The sequence below is a fragment of the Bombina bombina genome, chromosome 5, assembly GCF_027579735.1.
Source record: "Bombina bombina isolate aBomBom1 chromosome 5, aBomBom1.pri, whole genome shotgun sequence".
In the NCBI taxonomy this organism is placed as follows: Eukaryota; Metazoa; Chordata; class Amphibia; order Anura; family Bombinatoridae; genus Bombina; species Bombina bombina.
The window spans coordinates 870,178,212-870,203,328 of record NC_069503.1 but is presented as its reverse complement, the minus strand read 5'-3'; the positions used below and the strand labels follow the sequence as shown (position 1 = coordinate 870,203,328).

The following is a 25,117-nucleotide window of genomic DNA, read 5'->3' as shown; positions in this document are numbered from 1 at the left end:
TTGAAAAAATGTATCATGAGTGAAACCATAAAAATCAACAAGAAATACTCTCTTCACGTCCCTCTGACAAACACTGTACTCTGAGAGGAATTGAGCTTCAGAATGCTTAGAAGCACTTATCATAGAAGAAAACATAAAAATCAAGCACAAACTTACTTCACCACATCCATAGCATGCAAAGTTTGCAAAACTGAAGTATGTGTGTGGGAGGTATATTTATAGACATTTTGAGGTTTGGGAAACTTTGCCCCCCTCCTGGTAGGAATGTATATCCCATACGTCACTAGCTCATGGACTCTTGCCATTTACATGAAAGAAACTGCGTATGTAGGAACAGAATCAAGGGAACACACCTCGCTGGGCAAAGAGTCCTCAGATGAGAACACTCTATTGCGGCATACAGAACCTAATTGAGCGAGCTGGATTACCCTGGCCTCCTCACAATATACACAGGTATCAAATTCTGTATCGGAGGGATCCCCCTCTAAAATTCTAGAATCCTCCATAACTCGTCTATATCAAATTATAGAAAGGAAAAACAACTGGCACCTTACACCCCCAATGGCTGGGGCACTAACCACCTCCTATGACTCAGACAGATAGAGAAGAAGCTCCTCTCTGCAGACATCCGGTAAAGAATCTGAATCGGTACAGAAAACAGGACCTTTCCCTGCTAAGAAAAAAAGCACGCCATCTTATCTAAAGAAAACTGCGCAGCTCTCTAAATAAAAAAACCTATATATTCCGTATCGGCCTAAGATCCCTAACGTTCTCACATATAAGCAGTCGAAATCACATAACAAATATGATTAAAAACCCCACTGTTCAATAATCCCCCTCAGGAGATATTAGCCCTTGATTCCATAAAGATAAAGGAGTCCCACTGAGACCCTGTCTTCTTATCGTTAACATGTGTGTAAAGTAATGAAACAATCTTACCGGAATCTATGCCGCGGAACAGTAACACGGTCCTTCAAGTTTGACAGATTGTAGCAGCGCTTCTGACATGGACTTGAGTGAAGAAAGCAGGCAGCAAAACTTGTCAATGCTGATTGCTTAAGAATCTGTTAATATGAGTCTGGTCTGGATGGGTTCGCAGAATGACTCTCCCTGCATCTCTAGACTCTAACTTTCGTCAATGCTCTCACTGAGAGGCTGATAAGACTATTTAAAACTCCAGTCCCATCTCGAAGAGTACTACCCTCCATAAGGAACTACTCAGAAATCTTCTGACACATCTCTGCCAACCACCTGGGACGAAAGGCAAAGAATGACTGGGGGATGAGGGGAATGGGGGAGATATTTAAGCCTTTGGCTGGGGTGTCTTTGCCTCCCCCTGGTGGCCAGGTTCTGTATTCCCACAAGTAAGGAATGAAGCCGTGGACTATTCTCATATTAAGATGGAAATTGTTCACCAAAAATTGTATTTTATAAAAAACATAAAATTACACAGGAATAATTTGTTTTAAATATGCAAAGAGTAAATTGTAATTTAAATACACTGGATTTTAAAAAAACACACAGAAATTCGTACATATAAAGTACAAAATACAAAGGATAATTGTTGTTTTATCATAAAAAGGGGGCGTGTATGAAATTATCTCAAATCCCAGCGTAATTATCCAAACATTTCTCTTTGTTTTTTTTCTCGCAAACTAAAAGGTGGCAAAGTTGTTGCAAAATACTTAATACCCTAATAGAAAAACACATGAATTGATTGATGAAGTGATTGAAAGATACTATATACAGAAAGCAGCATAATGCGATTTGTTTTTTTTTCATGCAGGATTTCATATTTAAGAGCGCCCCCGCTCACTACTAACTTTGCTCTACCCAGCAAAGTTTCCCCTTAGTGAGCTCTATTACTTTCTATAGGAGACTTCTCGCCACTCGCAGTAACTGCCACTTTTTAAAGATAATTCCACAAAGGCAGCCCCTGCAAGGGTTGGCGATATATATATATATATATATATATATATATATATATATAAGCAGGGAGAAATACAGTAACCAGTTTGCAAAGCATACATTAGTCTACTATAAAATATGTACTACAGGCAGATAATAAAGAATATTGCTCAATAAAGTCAGTTATAATATGAAGAAACAATAAAGTGGACCCCATATAACCAAGTAATTCACAGCACAGAGTGAAAAATAAAAGACAAGTTAAGCTAATAATGCTATGGACAAAATTAAATTCTCAAAATTGTTACAGATAATTTGTCACTGCTTTAATAAAATCTTATAAAGATTCCCGCTCTTGTTATGAAGCACACCACCTCCTCTCAACTAACGCTGACACCGGAATCAACACTTCTGAATAGAACTAATGGCTGCTACTGATTGAGGAAGGGAGCAGAGTGAGCGCACGACTCTGCAGAGCGGTGGGAACAATTATTAACGCTCATACTGCCAGAGTGAGACTTACTGTGCATCATAACCAAGAGCGCCCTAAACAAATGACTAAAAACAAAGTTAAAATTGAAATACACATAGATAAATTACTGGTGCATACTTAAATACACTTTTGAAACTGCTATAGCTTTTATAAAAGAGGCATTAACGCTAAAAAATGTATTTTACAAAAATGCTTCTATTCAAAACTGAAACGCATCTATTGGGTTTCCAATTTTGTCTAGAAAGTGTCCAAAATAAAAGTAATGCAGCTGGTCTATAAATAATAAAACTTAACTTGTCCCTTTAACCCCTTTTAAAGTGACCTAAGCAAATACAGGTAGCCCTCCGTTTACGCCGGGGTTAGGTTCCAGAAGGAATGGTTGTAAATCGAAACCGTTGTAAATTGAAACCCAGTTTATAATGTAAGTCAGTGGGAAGTGAGGGAGTTAGGTTCCAGGCCCCTCTCAAAATTGTCATAAGTAACACCTAATACATTATTTTTGAAGCTTTGAAATGAAGACGTTAAATGCTAAACAGCATTATAAACCTAATAAAATAATCACACAGCACAGAATATATAATTAAACTTAGTTAAATGAACAAAAACATTTGCTAAACAGCATTATAAACCTAATAAAATAATCACACAACACAGACTTTACTTGCATTTTTCTGCAAACAGTTCTTTCTATGCATTCCAATCTGGACTGATTTATAGACATGAAGAGCTTGTTCCTTTGAAATTTGCTCGATAGCTCAGGTCTGGTTAAACTGATTAATTTCAGCTTGCTTGGCTTGCATATCTTTGCTGCAACACAGGCGGACAGCTCTACCTACTGGCTATTTTAATCAATACACTGCTTCTCAATACTTTTCAATAGAAGTCACATGACTGAAAAAAAAGGTTGTTATTCTGAAACGGTGCAAATTGAACCGTTGTAAACCGAGGGCCACCTGTACATGTTTTAGGCACCCAGCTTCTGACTGACACTGTATGTACTTACCTAAAAAATGTTCTATGTCTATGATATATTTATTAACATGTACCTTCTAATAGCCTGTGGGCTACGCGAGTTAATATACTTACCCGACACCCAGCTACAGAGTTACATCCAGTAGAAAACCCATCCAGTACTGTATAAAATAGCAGAGGATATTCCATATGAGTACAACAAGGCAGCAAGGGACCAGTCCCAGTGACACCTGTTGCAGGTTAATGACCAATTTCCCGCAGTAGAATTACTTTATACAGCCTTAGTACTATCCCCCAAAGCATAACATGCTGTGATCTGAGATGTCATCGCAGAAAAAGCAGCATGTCTGCAGAAAGAATGGGACACACGAGGGAACCGTTAGCACTGTCACTTTGCAGCTCTACTCCACGACAGGCTGTTCTCTTTTAAACATTGTGTACCCTTTCCTTAACACAGTGCAGCCACAGCAAAGCACTGTTTGAAGAGAACAGTCAAATACGTGGTAGCACTGCAAAGCAGCAGCGCATCGATTAATGACTGTCTCTTTTTAACTGCTCCAAATATAATATAAAACTTTAAAATTTGCAGGGGGCAGGGCTAGCCTTACATGTGTGGTCGCATATTACAGCAGCTCCGGATCAATGCCGAATAATTTATACAGCTCAATTCAGCTCAATCTACCTTAATGAAGAGGGTGATACTCTAGGGAGGTGAATTGGGTAAAAGTGACATTGGCTACAGTCTAAGAGAAGGAACCTTTCATCTACTACCACTGCGAAAACATCATGGAGATCAACAGAGAGTGGCCATTTTCCTCACCCATGTGGCGTTATACCATTATAGGCGAGGCCGTTTTTCTGAACTCTAACGCAAACTTGCATTATGGAAGACATCTTTATTAAGCTTAACACCCTCATTTCAGAGTTCGGGGGTTTTTACTGCACTTGATCGATCAAGCACTACATGATAACGATCCAGAGGCTTTATACCTAGATAATGCCATGCCAGCAATGGGAACTGAAAACAAAACGTTATGGCCAATTAGTTCTATGCTCTCATCTCAGGACCAAAACCTGGGCAAAGCTGACTCCAAGACGCCAAAAAAAAGTATGTTGCCAAACCCCAGAAGCGTATATTGTACATAAACAGAGGGATGGACTTGATGGAACGGATGCTGCAGAGGTGGGCCACAGTTCCACTGAGCTAAAACGGATCGACTACACCCGCACCAACTCATATAAAGGGAACCAGCTGGATGGTATTTGGATCAGCCTTAGGTCTTACACTAGCACAGAGACATTACGCCTCTAATTTTCTTTCCGTGGATGATGCAGAAACAACATAATGGGCTCAACATTGAGTAACAACTCACGCATAATGAAGGAGCTAAATGGAATCCCTCTGGAATTAACAACTCTATTCACTCGCCTGTTAAGACAACAAGTGTTCTTTGACACTGGCATGGGGTAGAGTATGTTATATCACTGGACAGTGACAGCATCGTTCTTTCAGAGCGGTAATATGCCTAGCTCTCCTTTTACTACAAATACCTTCTTGCATCTGGAACTATGTATGAAGACAACAATGTCAGAAGTTTCAATAACACGCTAAACTTTATGATGGTCTTTTTAATATGTCTTAACATGTTGCTTGTTTAAATTGTGACACTATATGCTCTCTATAGTTCTGAATATTCAAATAGTCCTGCTATTATATACAGTTATAGGATAGTCTTAATAGTGCAGAGTTGATTATCATTCATACCTTAACGTAAGTACTACTTATTACAGCTCTAATATTGATAGTTCAGTATAGATAGATTACTTACTATCTGTATTTACTAGGCTAGCACACTCTGTACATTGTTATTTTTATGGTCACATTGGACCTGATAAGGCATCTTTTCTAAGACGGATAAATCACATCTTCTAATATATATTATTTCAGAAGCCTGATATTTACATATATACAAAGATCACCCTCCTATTATTACTCCCTCCCCCAATCACTGTTTATTTAATAAACAAACAAAAACAGAATTTATGCTTACCTGATAAATTACTTTCTCCAACGGTGTGTCCGGTCCACGGCGTCATCCATTACTTGTGGGATATTCTCCTCCCCTACAGGGAAAGGCAAGGAGAGCACACAGCAGAGCTGTCCATATAGCTCCCCCTCTAGCTCCGCCCCCCAGTCATTCGACCGACGGACAGGAGAAAAAGGAGAAACTATAGGGTGCCGTGGTGACTGTAGTGTATAAAGACAAAAAATTTTTCAACCTGATTAGGAAAACCAGGGCGGGCCGTGGACCGGACACACCGTTGGAGAAAGTAATTTATCAGGTAAGCATAAAACATAATTTATGTAAGAACTTACCTGATAAATTCATTTCTTTCATATTAACAAGAGTCCATGAGCTAGTGACGTATGGGATATACATTCCTACCAGGAGGGGCAAAGTTTCCCAAACCTTAAAATGCCTATAAATACACCCCTCACCACACCCACAAATCAGTTTAACGAATAGCCAAGAAGTGGGGTGATAAGAAAAAAAGTGCGAAGCATATAAAATAAGGAATTGGAATAATTGTGCTTTATACAAAAAAATCATAACCACCACAAAAAAGGGTGGGCCTCATGGACTCTTGTTAATATGAAAGAAATGAATTTATCAGGTAAGTTCTTACATAAATTATGTTTTCTTTCATGTAATTAACAAGAGTCCATGAGCTAGTGACGTATGGGATAATGACTACCCAAGATGTGGATCTTTCCACACAAGAGTCACTAGAGAGGGAGGGATAAAATAAAGACAGCCAATTCCTGCTGAAAATAATCCACACCCAAAATAAAGTTTAACAAAAAACATAAGCAGAAGATTCAAACTGAAACCGCTGCCTGAAGAACTTTTCTACCAAAAACTGCTTCAGAAGAAGAAAATACATCAAAATGGTAGAATTTAGTAAAAGTATGCAAAGAGGACCAAGTTGCTGCTTTGCAGATCTGGTCAACCGAAGCTTCATTCCTAAACGCCCAGGAAGTAGATACTGACCTAGTAGAATGAGCTGTAATTCTCTGAGGCGGAATTTTACCCGACTCAACATAGGCAAGATGAATTAAAGATTTCAACCAAGATGCCAAAGAAATGGCAGAAGCTTTCTGGCCTTTCCTAGAACCGGAAAAGATAACAAATAGACTAGAAGTCTTACAGAAAGATTTCGTAGCTTCAACACAATATTTCAAAGCTCTAACAACATCCAAAGAATGCAACGATTTCTCCTTAGAATTCTTAGGATTAGGACATAATGAAGGAACCACAATTTCTCTACTAATGTTGTTGGAATTCACAACTTTAGGTAAAATTCAAAAGAAGTTCGCAACACCGCCTTATCCTGATGAAGAATCAGAAAAGGAGACTCACAAGAAAGAGCAGATAATTCAGAAACTCTTCTGGCAGAAGAGATGGCCAAAAGGAACAAAACTTTCCAAGAAAGTAATTTAATATCCAATGAATGCATAGGTTCAAATGGAGGAGCTTGAAGAGCCCCCAGAACCAAATTCAAACTCCAAGGAGGAGAAATTGACTTAATGACAGGCTTTATACGAACCAAAGCTTGTACAAAACAATGAATATCAGGAAGAATAGCAATCTTTCTGTGAAAAAGAACAGAAAGAGCAGAGATTTGACCTTTCAAGGAACTTGCGGACAAACCCTTATCTAAACCATCCTGAAAAAATTGTAATATTCTCGGTATTCTAAAAGAATGCCAAAAAAAAAGATGAGAAAGACACCAAGAAATATAAGTCTTCCAGACTCTATAATATATCTCTCTGGATACAAATTTACGAGCCTGTAACATAGTATTAATCACAGAGTCAGAGAAACCTCTTTGACCAAGAATCAAGCGTTCAATCTCCATACCTTTAAATTTAAGGATTTCAGATCCTGATGGAAAAAAGGACCTTGAGACAAAAGGTCTGGTCTTAACGGAAGAGTCCACGGTTGGCAAGAGGCCATCCGGACAAGATCCGCATACAAAAACCTGTGAGGCCATGCCGGAGCTACCAGCAGAACAAACGAGCATTCCTTCAGAATCTTGGAGATTACTCTTGGAAGAAGAACTAGAGGCGGAAAGATATAGGCAGGATGATACTTCCAAGGAAGTGAAAATGCATCCACTGCCTCCGCCTGAGGATCCCGGGATCTGGACAGATACCTGGGAAGTTTCTTGTTTAGATGAGAAGCCATCAGATCTATTTCTGGAAGTTCCCACATTTGAACAATCTGAAGAAATACCTCTGGGTGAAGAGACCATTCGCCCGGATGCAACGTTTGGCGACTGAGATAATCCGCTTTCCAATTGTCCATACCTGGGATATAAACCGCAGAGATTAGACAGGAGCTGGATTCCGCCCAAACCAAAATTAGAGATACTTCTTTCATAGCCAGAGGACTGTGAGTCCCTCCTTGATGATTGATGTATGCCACAGTTGTGACATTGTCTTATCTGAAAACAATGAACAACTCTCTCTTCAGAAGAGGCCAAGACTGAAGAGCTCTGAAAATTGCACGGAGTTCCAAAATATTGATCGGAAATCTCACCTCCTGAGATTCCCAAACCCCTTGTGCCGTCAGATACCCCCACACAGCTCCCCAACCTGTAAGACTTGTATCTGTTGAGATTATAGTCCAGGTCGGAAGAACAAAGAAGCCCCCTGAACTAAACGATGGTGATCTGTCCACCATGTCAGAGAGTGTCGTAAAATCGGTTTAAAGATATTAATTGAGATATCTTTGAGTAGTCCCTGCACCATTGGTTCAGCATACAGAGCTGAAGAGGTCGCATGTGAAAACGAGCAAAGGAGATCGCAACTGATGCGGCAGTCCTAAGACCCAACATTTCCACGCATAAGGCTACCAAAGGGAATGATTGTGACTGAAGGTTTTGACAAGCTGATATCAATGTTAAACTTCTCTTGTCTGACAAGGACAGAGTCATAGACACTGAATTTATCTAGAAACCTAAAAAGGTTACCCTTGTCTGAGGAATCAATGAACTGATTGGTAAATTGATCCTCCAACCATGAACTGATTGAAACAACACAAGTCGATTCGTATGAGATTCTTCGAAAATGAGAAGACTGAGCAAGTACCAAGATATCGTCCAAATAAGGAAATACCAAAACCCTATTCTCTGATTACAGAAAGAAGGGCACCGAGAACCTTTGAAAAAAATTCTTGGAACTGAGGCTAGGCCAAACAGTAGAGCCACAAAACTGGTAATGCTTGTCTAAAAAGAGAATCTCAGACACTAAAAGTGATCTGGATGAATCGGAATATGCAGATACACATCCTGTAAATCTATTGTAGACATATAATGCCCTTGCTAAACAAAAGGCAGGATAGTCCTACAGTAACCATCTTGAATGTTGGTATCCTAACATAACGATTCAATAATGATAGATCCAGAACTGGTCTGAAGGAATTGACCTTCTCTGGTACAATGAAGAGATAAAATAAAACCCCAGCCCCTGTTCCAGAACTGGAACTGGCATAAATACTCCAGCCAACTCTAGATCTGAAACACATTTCAGAAATGCTGAGCCTTGCTGTGTCAACTGGGACACGGGAAAGAAAAGAATCTCTTAGCAGGAGGCCTTAACTTGAAGCCAATTCTGTACCTTTCTGAAACAATGTTTCTGAAACCAGAGATTAAGAACGGAATTGATCCAAATTTCTTTGAAGAAAACGTAATCTGCCCCATACCAGCTGAGCTGGAATAAGGGCCGCACCTTCATAGATACTTAGGAGCTGGCTATAGGTTTCTATAAGGCTTGGATATATTCCAAACTGGAAATAGTTTCCAAACTGATACCGCTCCTGAGGATGAAGGATCAGGCTTTTGTTCCTTGTTGTGAGGAAAGGAACGAAATGATTATTTACCCTGGAAAGAAAGGGAAAGCAAAGTTGACTTAGAAGACATGTCAGCATTCCAAGTTTAATCCATAAAGCTTTTCTAGCTAAAATAGCTAGAGACATATACCTGACATCAACTCTAATGATATCAAAAGATGGTATCACCAATAAAATTATTAGCATGTTATAGAAAAATAATAATGCTATAAAATTATGATCTGTTACTTGTTGCGCTAAAGCTTCTAACCAAAAAGTTGAAGCTGCAGCAACATCCGCTAAAAATATAGCAGGTCTAAGAAGATTACCTGAACATAAGTAAGCTTTTCTTAGAAAGGATTCAATATTCCTATCTAAAGGATTCTTAAATGAAGTACTATCTGCCATAGGAATAGTAGTACATTAGCAGGAGTAGAGACAGCCCCATAACCTTAGGGATTTTTGTCCCAAAAAACTCTAATCTGTCAGATGGCACAGGATATAATTTGCTTAAACGTCTAGAAGGAGTAAATAAATTACCCAAATTATTCCATTCCCTGGAAATTACTTCAGAAATAGCATCAGGGAGATAAAACACTTCTGGAATAACTACAGGAGATTTAAAAACCTTATTTAAACGTTTACATTTAGTATCAAGAGGACCAGAATCCTCTATTTCTAATGCAAATAACACTTCTTTAAGTAAAGAACGAATAAATTCCATCTTGAACAAATACAAAGATTTATCAGCATCAACCTCTGAGACAGAAACCTCTGAACCAGAAGAACCATTATCAGTATCAGAATGATGATGTTCATTTAAAAATTCATCTGAAAAAAAGAGAAGTTTTAAAAGACTTTTATGTATACTAGAAGGAGAAATAACAGACATAGCCTTCTTAATGGATTTAAAAAAAAATAAAATCTCTTATGTTATCAGGAACACTCTGAAAATTAGATGTTGACGGAACAGCAACAGGTAATGTAACAGTACTAAAGGAAATTTTATCTGCATTAATAAGTTTGACATGACATGCAATACAAATAACAGCTGGAGAAACAGATACCAAAAGTTTATAGCAGACTTAGCTTGGTAGCTCCAGCACTGTGCAGTGATTTTCCTGTAGTATCTTCTGACTCAGTTGCAACGTGGAACATCTTGCAATATGTAAAAGAAAAAAACAACATATAAAGCAAAATTGATCAAATTCCTTAAATGACAGTTTCAGGAATGGGAAAAAAATGCCAGTGAACAAGCTTCTAGCAACCAGAAGCAATAAATAATGAGACTTAAATAATGTGGAGACAAAAATGACGCCCATATTTTTTTAGCGCCAAAAAAGACGCCCACATTATTTGGCGCCTAAATGCTTTTGGCGCCAAAAATGACGCCACATCCGGAACGCCGACATCTTTGACGCAAAATAACGTCAAAAAAATGACGCAACTTCCGGCGACACGTATGACGCCGGAAACGGAAAAGAATTTTTGCGCCAAAAAAGTCCGCGCCAAGAATGACGCAATAAAATGAAGCATTTTCAGCCCCCGCGAGCCTAACAGCCCACAGGGAAAAAAGTCAAATTTTTGAGGTAAGAAAAAATATGATAATTCAATGCATAATCCCAAATATGAAACTGACTGTCTGGAAATAAGGAAAGTTGAACATTCTGAGTCAAGGCAAATAAATGTTTGAATACATATATTTAGAACTTTATAAATAAAGTGCCCAACCATAGCTTAGAGTGTCACAGAAAATAAGACTTACTTACCCCAGGACACTCATCTACATGTTTGTAGAAAGCCAAACCAGTACTGAAACGAGAATCAGTAGAGGAAATGGTAAATATAAGAGTATATCGTCGATCTGAAAAGGGAGGTAAGAGATGAATCTCTACGACCGATAACAGAGAACCTTATGAAATAGACCCCGTAGAAGGAGATCACTGCATTCAATAGGCAATACTCTCTTCACATCCCTCTGACATTCACTGCACGCTGAGAGGAAAACCGGGCTCCAACTTGCTGCGGAGCGCATATCAACGTAGAATCTAGCACAAACTTACTTCACCACCTCCCTTGGAGGCAAAGTTTGTAAAAACTGATTTGTGGGTGTGGTGAGGGGTGTATTTATAGGCATTTTAAGGTTTGGGAAACTTTGCCCCTCCTGGTAGGAATGTATATCCCATACGTCACTAGCTCATGGACTCTTGTTAATTACATGAAAGAAATTCTGTTTTCTCCAACATTGGTGTGTCCGGTCCACGGCGTCATCCATTACTTGTGGGAACCAATACCAAAGCTTTAGGACACGGATGAAGGGAGGGAGCAAATCAGGTTACCTAAATGGAAGGCACCACGGCTTGCAAAACCTTTCTCCCAAAAATAGCCTCCGAAGAAGCATAAGTATCAAATTTGTAGAATTTGGCAAAAGTGTGCAGAGAATACCAAGTCGCTGCCTTACATATCTGATCAACAGAAGCCTCGTTCTTGTAGGCCCATGTGGAAGCCACAGCCCTAGTAGAGTGAGCTGTGATTCGGTCAGGAGGCTGTCGTCCGGCAGTCTCATAGGCCAATCGGATAATGCTTTTTAGCCAGAAAGAGAGAGAGGTAGCAGTAGCTTTTTGATCTCTCCTCTTACCAGAGTAAACGACAAACAAAGATGAGGTTTGTCTAAAATCTTTTGTTGCTTCTAAATAGAACTTTAAAGCACGAACAACATCTAAATTGTGTAATAAACATTCCTTCTTTGAAACTGGTTTCGGACACAGAGAAGGAACAACTATTTCCTGTTTAATATTCTTGTTGGAAACAACTTTTGGAAGAAAACCAGGCTTAGTACGCAAAACAACCTTATCTGAATGGAAAACCAGATAGGGTGGATTACACTGCAAAGCAGATAATTCAGAAACTCTTCTAGCAGAAGAAATAGCACCCAAAAACAGTACTTTCCAAGATAATAACTTAATATTTATGGAATGTAAAGGTTCAAACGGAACCCCTTGAAGAACTGAAAGAACTAAATTTAGACTCCAAGGAGGAGTCATGGTTCTGTAAACAGGCTTGATTCTAACCAAAGCCTGAACAAAAGCTTGTACATCTGGCACAGCTGCCAGTCGTTTGTGCAACAAGACAGATAAAGCAGAAATCTGTCCCTTTAGAGAACTAGCGGACAACCCTTTATCCAAACCTTCTTGGAGAAAGGAGAGAATCCTTGGAATTTTTATTTTACTCCAGGAGAATCCCTTGGATTCACACCAACAGATATATTTACGCCATATTTTATGGTAAATCTTTCTAGTCACAGGTTTTCTGGCTTGGACCAGAGTATCTGTCACAGAATTCGAAAACCCACGTTTGGATAAAATCAAGCGTTCAATTTCCAAGCAGTCAGCTGCAGAGAAACTAGATTTGGATGTTCGAATGGACCTTGTACTAGAAGATCCTGTCTCAAAGGTAGCTTCCATGGTGGAGCCGATGACATATTCACCAGGTCTGCATACCAAGTCCTGCGTGGCCACGCAGGAGCTATCAGAATCACCGAGGCCTTTTCCTGTTTGATCCTGGCTATGAGCCTGGGAAGGAGAGGAAACGGTGGAAACACATACGCTAGGTTGAACGACCAAGGCGCCACTAATGCATCCACTAGAATCGCCTTGGGATCCCTGGATCTGGACCCGTAACAAGGAATCTTGAAGTTCTGACGGGACGCCATTAGATCCATGTCTGGAATGCCCCATAATTGGGTTAACTGAGCAAAGACCTCCGGGTGGAGTTCCCACTCCCCCGGATGGAAAGTCTGACGACTCAAATAGTCCGCCTCCCAGTTGTCTACTCCTGGGATGTGAATAGCAGATAGATGGCAGGAGTGATTCTCTGCCCATTGGATGATCTTGGTTACTTCCTTCATCGCTAGGGAACTCTTTGTTCCCCCCTGATGATTGATGTACGCAACAGTCGTTATGTTGTCCGACTGAAATCTTATGAACCTGGCTTTCGCTAGCTGAGGTCAAGCCAGGAGCGCATTGAATATTGCTCTTAGTTCCAAAATGTTTATCGGGAGAAGCGACTCTTCCCGAGACCATAGGCCCTGAGCTTTCAGGGAGTCCCAGACCGCGCCCCACCCCAAGAGGCTGGCGTCGGTCGTGACAATGACCCACTCCGTTCTGCGGAAACTCATTCCCTGAGACAGGTGATCCTGGGTCAACCACCAGAGAAGTGAGTCCCTGGTTACCTGGTCTACTTGAATTTGGGGAGACAAGTCTGTATAGTCCCCATTCCACTGATTGAGCATGCACAGCTGTAATGGTCTTAGATGAATTCGAGCAAAAGGAACCACGTCCATTGCTGCGACCATTAGTCCTATTACTTCCATGCACCGAGCTATGGAGGGTTGAGGAATAGAATGAAGAACTTGACAAGCGTTTAGAAGCTTTAACTTTCTGACTTCTGTCAGGAAGATCTTCATTTCCATTGAATCTATTATTGTTCCCAGAAATGGAACCCTTGTGGACGGTGACAGTGAACTCTTTTCTATGTTCACCTTCCACCCGTGAGATCTGAGAAAAGCCAACACAATGTCTGTGTGGGCCCTCGCTTTGGAAAGAAATGACGCTTGGATTAGGATGTCGTCTAGATAAGGTGCTACAGCGATGCCCCTCGGCCTTAGGACCGCTAGAAGGGACCCTAGCACCTTTGAGAAAATTCTGGGAGCGGTGGCTAAACCGAATGGAAGAGCCACGTGAAGGATGGAACTCTGAGGAAATTGTTTAATATCTTTAAATCCAGGATTGGCCTGAAAGTTCCCTCTTTTTTGGGAACCACAAACAGGTTTGAGTAAAAACCTAGACCTTGTTCCCCGGAGGGGACTGGGTTTATCACTCCCATCTTTGATAGGTCTCTTACACAATGTAAGAATGCCTGTTTCTTTATCTGGTCTGAAGATAAGTGAGACAGGTGGAATATTCCCTTTGGAGGAAGTCCCTTGAACTCTAGCAGGTATCCATTGGAGACTATTTCTAGTACCCAGGGATCCGGAACATCTCTTGCCCAAGCCTGAGCGAAGAGAGATAGTCTGCCCCCTACCAGATCCGGTCCCGGATCGGGGGCTACCCCTTCATGCTGTCTTGGTAGCAGCAGCAGGTTTCTTGGTCTGTTTACCCTTGTTCCAGCCTTGCATGGGCTTCCAAGCGGGTTTGGGCTGGGCCGCGTTACCTTCTTGTCTAGCGGCAGTGGAGTTATTAGCCGGTCCGTTCCTGAAATTGTGAAAGGAACGAAAATTAGACTTGTTCTTAGCCTTAAAAGGCCTATCCTGTGGGAGGGCATGGCCCTTACCCCCAGTGATGTCTGAAATTATTTCCTTCAATTCCGGCCCAAAAAGGGTCTTACCCTTGAAAGGAATATTAAGTAACTTAGTCTTGGACGACACATCTGCCGACCAGGATTTTAGCCAAAGCGCCCTCCGCGCTACTATAGCAAAACCTGAGTTTTTCGCCGCCAATTTCGTTATTTGAAAAGCGGCATCCAACATAAAGGAATTAGCTAACTTTAATGCGTGAATTCTGTCCATGACTTCTTCATAGGAAGTCTCTTTCTGGAGCGACCTTTCTAGTTCCTCGAACCAAAAGGACGCCGCTGAAGTGACAGTAATAACACACGTAGCTGGTTGAAGGATGAACCCTTGTTGAACAAAAATCTTTTTTAAGCAATCCTTCCAATTTTTATCCATAGGATCTTTGAAAGCGCAGCTGTCCTCTATAGGAATAGTTGTGCGCTTCGCTAGTGTTGAAACAGCTCCCTCAACCTTCGGGACCGTCTGCCATGCGTCCCTTCTAGGGTCTACTATGGGAAACATTTTCTTAAATATAGGAGGTGGGGCAAAGGGTACACCTGGCTTCTCCCACTCCTTATCCACTATGCTCGCTACCCTCTTGGGTATTGGAAAGCGTCTTCGTGCACTGGGACCTCTAAAAATTTGTCCAATTTGCACAACTTCTCTGGTACTACTACAGAATCACAGTCATCCAGAGTAGCTAATACCTCCTTAAGCAAAGCGCGGAGATGTTCTAGCTTAAATTTAAATGTTACTATATCAGGTTCTGCCTGTTGAGAAATTTTTCCTGAGTCTGAAATTTCACCCTCAGACAGCCCTTCCCTCACAGCCAATTCCGATTGATGTGAGGGTAAAATAGATAAGGCATCGTCAGCGTCTGATTGTTCATCCTTTTTTTATCTGTATTTAAAACTGAACAATCACGCTTTCTCTGAAATGCTGGCAGTTTGGATAAAAGATTTGCTATAGAATTATCCACTACTGCTGTTAATTGTTGCATAGAAATAAGCACTGGCGCGCTAGGTGTCGCCTGCGCGGGCAAAGCTGGTGTAGACACAGAAGGAGAGGATGTAGAATTATCCTCACTACCTTCATTAGATAAATTATCTTGGGCAACATTATGAAATGTAACAGAGCTGTCCTTATTTTGTTTGGACGCTATGGCACAATTATCACAAACACTCAAAGGGGGAACACATTTGTCTCTACACACACAGAACATAGGTTATCTGATGGCATAGACATGTTAAACAGATTTAGGCAGGCAAACAATGCAATAAAAACGATTTTAAACAAAAACGTTACTGTCTCTTTAAATAATAACATTACACACTTTATTTCTGAATGTTCAAAAAACTATGAAGGCAATATCCGATTTTTATGAAATTTGGACCCCAGTGTCTTAATGCTTAGAAAGTATTGCACAGCAAATATGGAGACTCTAGCTCTTAAAACAAGCAAACCAGAGCTAATTGTTGGATTTAACCGTTTTTATACACTACAATCCCTGCTACAGTATTGCTGCAGCATTTTACCTTCCTTAGGGGTCAATCATCCACAGAAATAAGCCTTCTGGAGTCACTTTCTGAGTCACAGGACCCTCTCACATGAAAACTGCATGCACTGCCTTGAAATAAACTGCACAGCTGAAGCACCAAAATGAGGCTTCCTCCCTCAGCACACTAGAGTGAAGGGGCCTTCCTGACTAGATTTAGGTGTCTAAAACATGCCAGATCAATAAAAAACGTTCCCAAGTGTATATGAGCTTATAAAACAGTTCAAATGCCATGATATTGTAATAAAAACCAATCGATTTTGCCCCTAACAGTGTCTACCAGCATAAAAATCAAAAAGGGGAAGCCTGTTATCTTTTTTGCTGAGGTGAAAGAAAAATGGCTTACCATTTTCCCTGAGGGGAAAAATGACTGTCATCTAGCATTAGCCTGTGTTGTTAGAAGGAGACTAGTCATACCTAAAGCAGATGAGTCTGCAAACTGTTACCCCCAACTGAAGTTCTCTTGTTTCAACAGTCCTGCGTGGTAACAGCAATGGATTCTAGTTACTTGTGCTAAAATCATATTCCTCTTAACAGAAATCTTCATCACTTTTCTGTTGTAGAGTAAATAGTACAAGCCAGCACTATTTTAAAATAACAAACTCTTGATAGAAGATATAAAAAACTACAACTAACACCACAAACTCCTCACCATCCCCGAGGAGATGCTACTTGTTCAGAGCGGCAAGGAGAATGACTGGGGGGCGGAGCTAGAGGGGGAGCTATATGGACAGCTCTGCTGTGTGCTCTCCTTGCCTTTCCCTGTAGGGGAGGAGAATATCCCACAAGTAATGGATGACGCCGTGGACCGGACACACCAATGTTGGAGAAATATAACCTACGGTCCATTTTCCCTCATTAATAACTTATGTTCCATTAATAAGAAACAGATATCTATATTAGTCTCCTATGGTGATACGGTATGTTATGACGGGCATATAGTATAATGACTCCTAATAATATTCTACTCTAGAGGTTGCGTATCCATATTACAATATAGCAATATTTGTGTTTGTATTACGCTCTATCTAGCCACCTTCACATAGCCCTTCTAACAGATACATTTTCTATCAATTATGTTTACTACTTGCCGTCAATAAGGGATTTATATTCCTAAATGTATCTATACACCATTGGCTATCCACAATTTAGACATTGCATAGGCTTCTTCTTCCTAATAGTCCCCTTTCCTTTTAAATTTGAACTTTTCTATATACCCACTCATTCCATATGCTTAAATTTTTGTTAGCATTTTCATACTTAATAGTTTGGTAATATCTGTTCAAAAAATTGTTTGTTTATATATAATCCATGATAGTCTATAAAAATAGTAAAACAAGGTTCCTCATCCAAGACCAAAGAGTGGTCTCATTTTGTCTGAAATCACCTACTATAGCTGTGTATGTGATGTATCATTGTGGTGTCCAAGAGTGACCTCTGAAACTTTTCAGTAGGTAAATAATCTTAATGGCAACAGATGTACACTTTAATATTAAGATATGTCATGTGATACAACTATGTTCTATATATTTCTTTTGGACTCACTTTGGATATGTACCTTGAAGCTATTTGTTATTGTATATTGTTCTGACATTTCTTGTATGTTTGCCTTAAAATGAACCTTAATAAAAAATAAAAATAAAAAATAAGAACTTTAAAATATGCTTTATTCTCCAGTTAATCACTATAATGCAATTGAGCTGGTGCTTTAGTATAACTGCATAATTTAAAACTGTATTTATTTTTAAAATTACCTGCAGAAAAATTTGGACTAACAAAATATCATCACAGAAAGTGAAAAAAAGTTCTGCCTCTGGGGTACTCTCCTATATCCCTCTCCTCTAATAGTTGCCTGAAGGAAGTAATGGGTCTGAACTTAATTCCTTCTCACAAAGAATCTGGAAAACCTAAATTCTCCACCTACTCCTCCTTTGAGTAATAGTTTGTGGACTTTTACCACCTTATGAAATAAAATATATTTTCAACATGGATACTCTTACATCACCTTTTACAATACCTGGTCTGCCTAGAAAACCTTGTTTAATGTCTTATAGTCCACCTATGTATATATATATATATAATCATTAATTTGCTTTGTGCATTTTAAATACACCTTGGTATTTAAAGGGATATTAAAAAGTAAATACATGCTACACATAAAGATTTATTTAAAACAAAGATAAGCCTTAGAATAATATGTAGCTGTATCTTTTTACCATTATATTAGTTTATAGAATCTAGAGCCTGGTTTCTCAAAAGCCGGGCCATGGCCCAATACCGGGCCTTGACAGCCCTCATTGGTGGGTCACAACCTCAAATGCCCCCACTGCGAGCTGTGACAGGCCTGGTGATACACACATAAGAAATACCAGGCATGCCTGTCAGAGTGCCAGTGCACTGTGTACATATAGTGGCAGTTCAGTGGAAGAACATTGTGAGATAAGGATCAGATAGGATTGGACCAGGGCACCACAGTTAAGTGATACCAGCCCACTGACACTAATGAATGATTCTATATTCTTCCCCGACACCAATGAATGTATATACTTTCTTCCCCCATTTAAACCAATGCATTATAATATATATATATATATATATATATATACACATACACACACACACATATATATATATATATATATATATATATATATACCACAGGGACCTGGACACGTACAGCTAAAATTTACCGAGCCTTGAGGTCACTTGGGTTGAGAAATACTGATCTAGATTACGTTATAGAAACTAAACTTTCACCATTACATCATCAATATTTAAAGAAGTGGGTGCTGCCATGTTTGAAATAGGCAATGCAATCCCACACAACCTTGTTTGTATTGGTCGGTTTGATTGCCTGCTTTATATCTGTTCCTAATTGTTTGCAGCAGGACAGTGAGATAAGCTTAAAACATAAAGGGACACTCAAGTCAAAATTAAACTTTCATGATTCAGATAAAGCATGCAATTTTAAACAACTTTCCAATTTACTTTCATTAACTAAATGTGCACAGTCTTTATGTTTACACTTTTTGAGTCACCAGCTCCTGCTGAGAATGTGCAAGATTTTACAGAATATAAGTATATGCATTTGTGATTGGCTGATCACTGTCATATGATACAGAAGGAGTAAAAATAAACATAACTGAAATTTGTCAGAAAAAATCTACTACTCATTTGAAGTTCAGACTAAGTGCTATTGCATTGTCTTTTCATCATGTATTTGCTGATTATACAAATCTACTTTATTTATTGGTCCTTTAAGTTTAGACATGGCGGCGTCTATTACTTTATAGAAACTCGGAAAAGGGAACAAAATAAAAAAATGTAAGTATATTACAAAGTTTTTTTTACTACACATAAACAAACATATACATTACAATCTCATACTGTTTAATTTTTTGGTATTTTATATTTTAGCTTCAATCTTTTATGGATACCCAAGCTCAAGAAATAAATTTATCTTACCTGCTTTAGTGCCTTTTTGGTGTGCTGCTGAAAGGAAGACACTAGCTTGCTCTGCACAGCTGAGTTAGTAAGGCTTGAGTCTCTGTTGGAAGACGCTTCTTCAGTTATCTGCTTTAGGCAAACTGAGAAAAAAAATACCAGACTGATGATTTTTCACTAAAAAGGGCATAACTGTTCACCAAGATTGGTGCCTACAGTAAAAGTAATATATACGAAATACATTTTATGGCACATACCATATACACATACATGCATCTCAAAAGTAAAATGATTCTCTAGCAGACAAGAGTACTGTCCCCAAGTATATTGCCCTTAGGAAAACTGGACAGATTTCTTCAGGAAGATGCAGCTAGCACTATCCCACTTGAGATTTGCTTTTTTCCTGTTGCAAACGCAAGTTATCTTTAGGGTGATGGGGCAAAGAAACACCTTGCCAACTCACAGAGAAATAGCGGGGCAACTCCACAGACAAGGACTATACAATACAAAACTTATGTCTGGGGTAGGCTATACAAATATGTTGATACAATTTGTCTGCCATTTTGTGAATGGACTGTTCTTCTGGATGGAATCAGACTGATATGGCATAGGAGTGTTCCCATATGCGCTAAAGTATTCAATACCCTGGGTGACACCATCCCATACCGCAATCTAATCTAACTGAAACTTTACTAGATTTACTGAACTGCAACCCATGCAACATTCCACCAGTAGAACACAAACCCATTTCAAAGGAACATAGGAAAAACCTGACATTGATGCACACCTTGCTCACTAGATTACTTACACAAACCCTTAATTACATATCAAGCACTACCCTCATCTGATATTTATGAATAAAGCCTGCTTAACTTGACACAAATAGCATACATGATGTGTACTCCATACGCTTTTAGAGAATTGTATGTGTTCCTCTTCTGCACACTCAGCTATCAATTGAATATACCTACATAAGTCTGACTGACACTCTTTGGTTTAAATTGTCAAGCTAATTTAATAAGACACTTTCAGGCACTGTTGCACATTTCTTTGGATTTCTTATATCAACTCTTTCCCTTTTTTAAAAAGTAATGGAATTATTCTATAAACAGATGTCAGGCATTGGAGGCGAGTCAAAATTAATAATTACCTATAGGTATCAATGATCTGTAGAATTTTAAACTACAAATTCTATTCTGGGCAATTTTACTACTAAATCAGAAAAATAGTAAAAAAATCAGAACATTGCCTTTATTGTTCAAACTAATATACCCTATTAAATAAGTTATAATTAAATGCATCATTCAACATTCAACTGTTGAATAAACCCTTTACTAAAACAATCACTGTAAAACTAAAACTGTAATATGGTATTTAGGCATACATAGCACATTATCATTCCAGCATATGAAGTAGAATAAAATGTAAGTAAATAAGGAGAACACTATAAAGCAGTCATTTTCTAATACATTCTAATATGCAGTTCATTTAAAATCAGTAATGCTGTTTACATGTATCTTGATTGCATTTGGAGGGTTATGCTCAAATCTACACTGCCCAATTTAATATTTCAGGCTAGAACAAGTTGTGACTGCTAGGTAACAATATCTATGTATTTTTAAACAAAAGAAAGAATATTAAGATATATTTATCATACTCCAGACAGATAAAGTTCCCAGTAAGGTACTTGCCATCCCAGAATCATGACGAGCCTGCATTTACCAAGCAATTGCTTGCGCAGCAACTATCCCTGCTGTCGGGCAAACAATTGCATGAGAGCAGGGCTTGTAAATCTTTCCAGTCAGATATGATCAGGATGATTTAAATCCACCAGGCCTTGAGATGGCGGAGAGGTTAAGTACTGCAGATCTTAATTAGCGATGCACGCTCAGTCATTTAAGCCTGCACCACTAGGGCTCCGAAGCTATATATATATATATATATATATATATATATATATATATATATATATATATATATATATCTTCATAGAGCAAATGACTGGGCAAAAAAACTAATCTTATTGGCCAGCTGCAAGTATATGCGTTTGTGATTGGCTGATCACTGTCATATGATACAGAAGGAGTAAAAATAAACATAACTGAAATTTGTCAGAAAAAATCTACTACTCATTTGAAGTTCAGACTAAGTGCTATTGCGTTGTCTTTTCATCATGTATTTGCTGATTATACAAATCTTTAAGTTTAGACATGGCGGCGTCTATTTCTTTATAGAAACTCGAAAAAGGGAACAAAATAAAAAATTTTAAGTATATTACAAAGTTTTTTTAAATCTTTCCAGTCAGATATGACCAGGATGATTTAAATCCACCAGCCTTGAGATGGCGGAGAGGTTAAGTACTGCAGATCTTAATTAGCGATGCACGCTCAGTCATTTAAGCCTGCACCACTAGGGCTCTGAAGCTATATATATATATCTTCATAGAGCAAATGACTGGGCAAAAAAACTAATCTTATTGGCCAGCTGCAAGGATAGCACTCAGCACCATCTTACAAAAGAACAAAGCAAACTGGGCACTACTGTCAAACCTAAATATCAAAAGGGTAGGGTTAGTACCATATTAGGCTACAGCTCCCTTATGCAACTCCAAATCTAATTATTCTTCATATGTAATGTAATTTAAAATCAAAGACATCACATCCAAAAGGAAATCATTGTGTCAATATGATCACCATCTAAAAGTTTAGAGGAACCAGTAAGAAGGCCTCTGCTTCATCTCTGGTCTTACAAAAATGCAGGTGACAAAGAACAAACATTTACAGTATTTATGTTTTGCTAACAAAATCATAGTGGCAAGACTTATCTACCCCGGTAAAAGTCAGTATAGTTTTTTTGTATTTTTTTTTTCCAAATAAGTCAAGCAGTGGATGGCATTCAATAAAATTGCATGAAAGACTTTTGCAAAACAATAGAAAAGTTTTGAAATTACTTTCCTATGTCCCTTTGAAAAAGGCCTGTGAGAGGCTGAAACGCGTTGACCAAGAATCTGGTAAGCCTTATTTCTACATCTATATCTACTTTGAGCTAGGAGCAGATCTTTCACAGAAAAATCCAGCTAGGAGAAGAACATCCACTAAAATCTCTGGATTTCCACCTGTGGTCACAGCACTAACCCTGCAGCACCCAGCTGCACTAATCTCGCAACACTTAACTGAACCTTGAGAATAATTTTTCATTCACTAACTTTCATCACATAGACTTATATTGCACCTACGAAAGTATTTATCCTAACTTCAACACATTTTTCATCTTTTTTCATCATTGGCATCTTTTGGCAATTTCTGCTAAAAAAAAAATCAATTTTTTTTTCACATTTTTGTATTTTTATCCTTTGTTGAAGGATTAACCGTTTTCTTCCCCTCACTATTTTGCACTATTTTTTGAGCTTTCAGTCACATACCCTTTTTCTCCTACACCATCACTAATGAGGGATCATCTATAACACAACTATATTGGACTCTACCTAAGTATACGCTTGGAAATTCTACATCATATTTTCACTGAACCTGGGATTACAAATTACACTCACTCACTCACTCACACACACTACACCACGGCCAAGACCCCGCTGGGTGCTTAGTGCCCCATTTGTGTACCAAGGTGGTGTAGTACTGCTTTAGTGGTACTTTCTTTAGTGGTACTTTTTCCATATATATATATATATATAAATATATAATTAGCTTTTATTCGCATATTATTATCAAGATTGTCTACTGTCACATCTTACCAGTCTTTTCGTATGTTGATAAACATGGATCCATGTTAATGTACTATTTGAATATTCCACATAGGTACCTTGGCATATTTCATATTATTTATTGTTTAAACTTTTGTTTTAATTATTGTTTTAATTGTTTTAACTGTCAACATTTATTGTCATTAATAAACACACGTGTACTAAATATTCACATCCTAGCCCACTTCTAAGAAATGGAACTTACCTCCATCTAAATCTTTACTGCTGCATATACAGCAATATAAACCTACATACTATTCATAAGCTATAAAACAAATTATTATGTGCGTTTGCTACTATTTATTTTCATCTCACTCCTGACTGTCCAACAAGCCAAACAATTTGAAGATGTAGGTTTTGAACAAGAGAAAATTAAAAACAGAATTTATGCTTACCTGATAAATTACTTTCTCCAACGGTGTGTCCGGTCCACGGCGTCATCCTTACTTGTGGGAATATCTCTTCCCCAACAGGAAATGGCAAAGAGTCCCAGCAAAGCTGGCCATATAGTCCCTCCTAGGCTCCGCCCACCCCAGTCATTCGACCGACGGACAGGAGGAAAAATATAGGAGAAACCATATGGTACCGTGGTGACTGTAGTTAGAGAAAATAATTCATCAGACCTGATTAAAAAACCAGGGCGGGCCGTGGACCGGACACACCGTTGGAGAAAGTAATTTATCAGGTAAGCATAAATTCTGTTTTCTCCAACATTGGTGTGTCCGGTCCACGGCGTCATCCTTACTTGTGGGAACCAATACCAAAGCTTTAGGACAAGGATGAAGGGAGGGAGCAAATCAGGTTACCTAAACGGAAGGCACCACGACTTACAAAACCTTTCTCCCAAAAATAGCCTCCGAAGAAGCAAAAGTATCAAATTTGTAAAATTTGGCAAAAGTGTGCAGTGAAGACCAAGTCGCTGCCTTACATATCTGATCAACAGAAGCCTCGTTCTTGAAGGCCCATGTGGAAGCCACAGCCCTAGTGGAGTGAGCTGTGATTCTTTCAGGAGGCTGCCGTCCGGCAGTCTCGTAAGCCAATCGGATGATGCTTTTAAGCCAAAAAGAAAGAGAGGTAGAAGTCGCTTTTTGACCTCTCCTTTTACCAGAATAGACGACAAACAGAGAAGATGTTTGTCTGAAATCTTTTGTAGCTTCTTTGAAACTGGATTCGGACACAAAGAAGGTACAACTATCTCCTGGTTAATATTTTTGTTAGAAACAACCTTTGAAAGGAAACCAGGCTTAGTACGCAAAACCACCTTATCTGCATGGAACACCAGATAGGGCGGAGAACACTGCAGAGCAGATAACTCTGAAACTCTTCTAGCAGAAGAAATAGCAACCAAAAACAAAACTTTCCAAGATAACAACTTAATATCTATGGAATGTAAAGGTTCAAACGGAACCCCTTGAAGAACTGAAAGAACTAGATTTAAACTCCAGGCAGGAGTCAAAGGTCTGTAAACAGGCTTGATCCTAACCAGAGCCTGAACAAATGCTTGAACATCTGGCATAGCTGCCAGTCGTTTGTGTAGTAAGACAGATAAAGCAGAAATCTGTCCCTTTAGAGAACTCGCAGATAATCCTTTATCCAAACCTTCTTGCAGAAAGGAAAGAATCTTAGGAATTTTTACCTTATTCCAAGGGAATCCCTTGGATTCACACCAGCAGATATATCTTTTCCATATCTTATGGTAAATCTTTCTAGTTACCGGTTTTCTGGCCTTAACCAGAGTATCAATCACCGAATCTGAAATCCCACG

At 38.9% G+C, this 25,117-nt stretch overlaps 1 protein-coding gene across 1 annotated transcript in view; it reads right to left on the bottom strand.

Moving 5' to 3' along the window:
- The window catches only part of ASXL3 (ASXL transcriptional regulator 3), a 539,404-nt gene that overhangs the window by 279,834 nt on the left and 234,453 nt on the right, over positions 1–25,117 (bottom strand). The window contains exon 6 of the mRNA XM_053715008.1: positions 19,617–19,738. Coding sequence (XP_053570983.1) covers positions 19,617–19,738 — 122 coding nt within the window. The remainder of the gene's footprint in view (positions 1–19,616; positions 19,739–25,117) is intronic.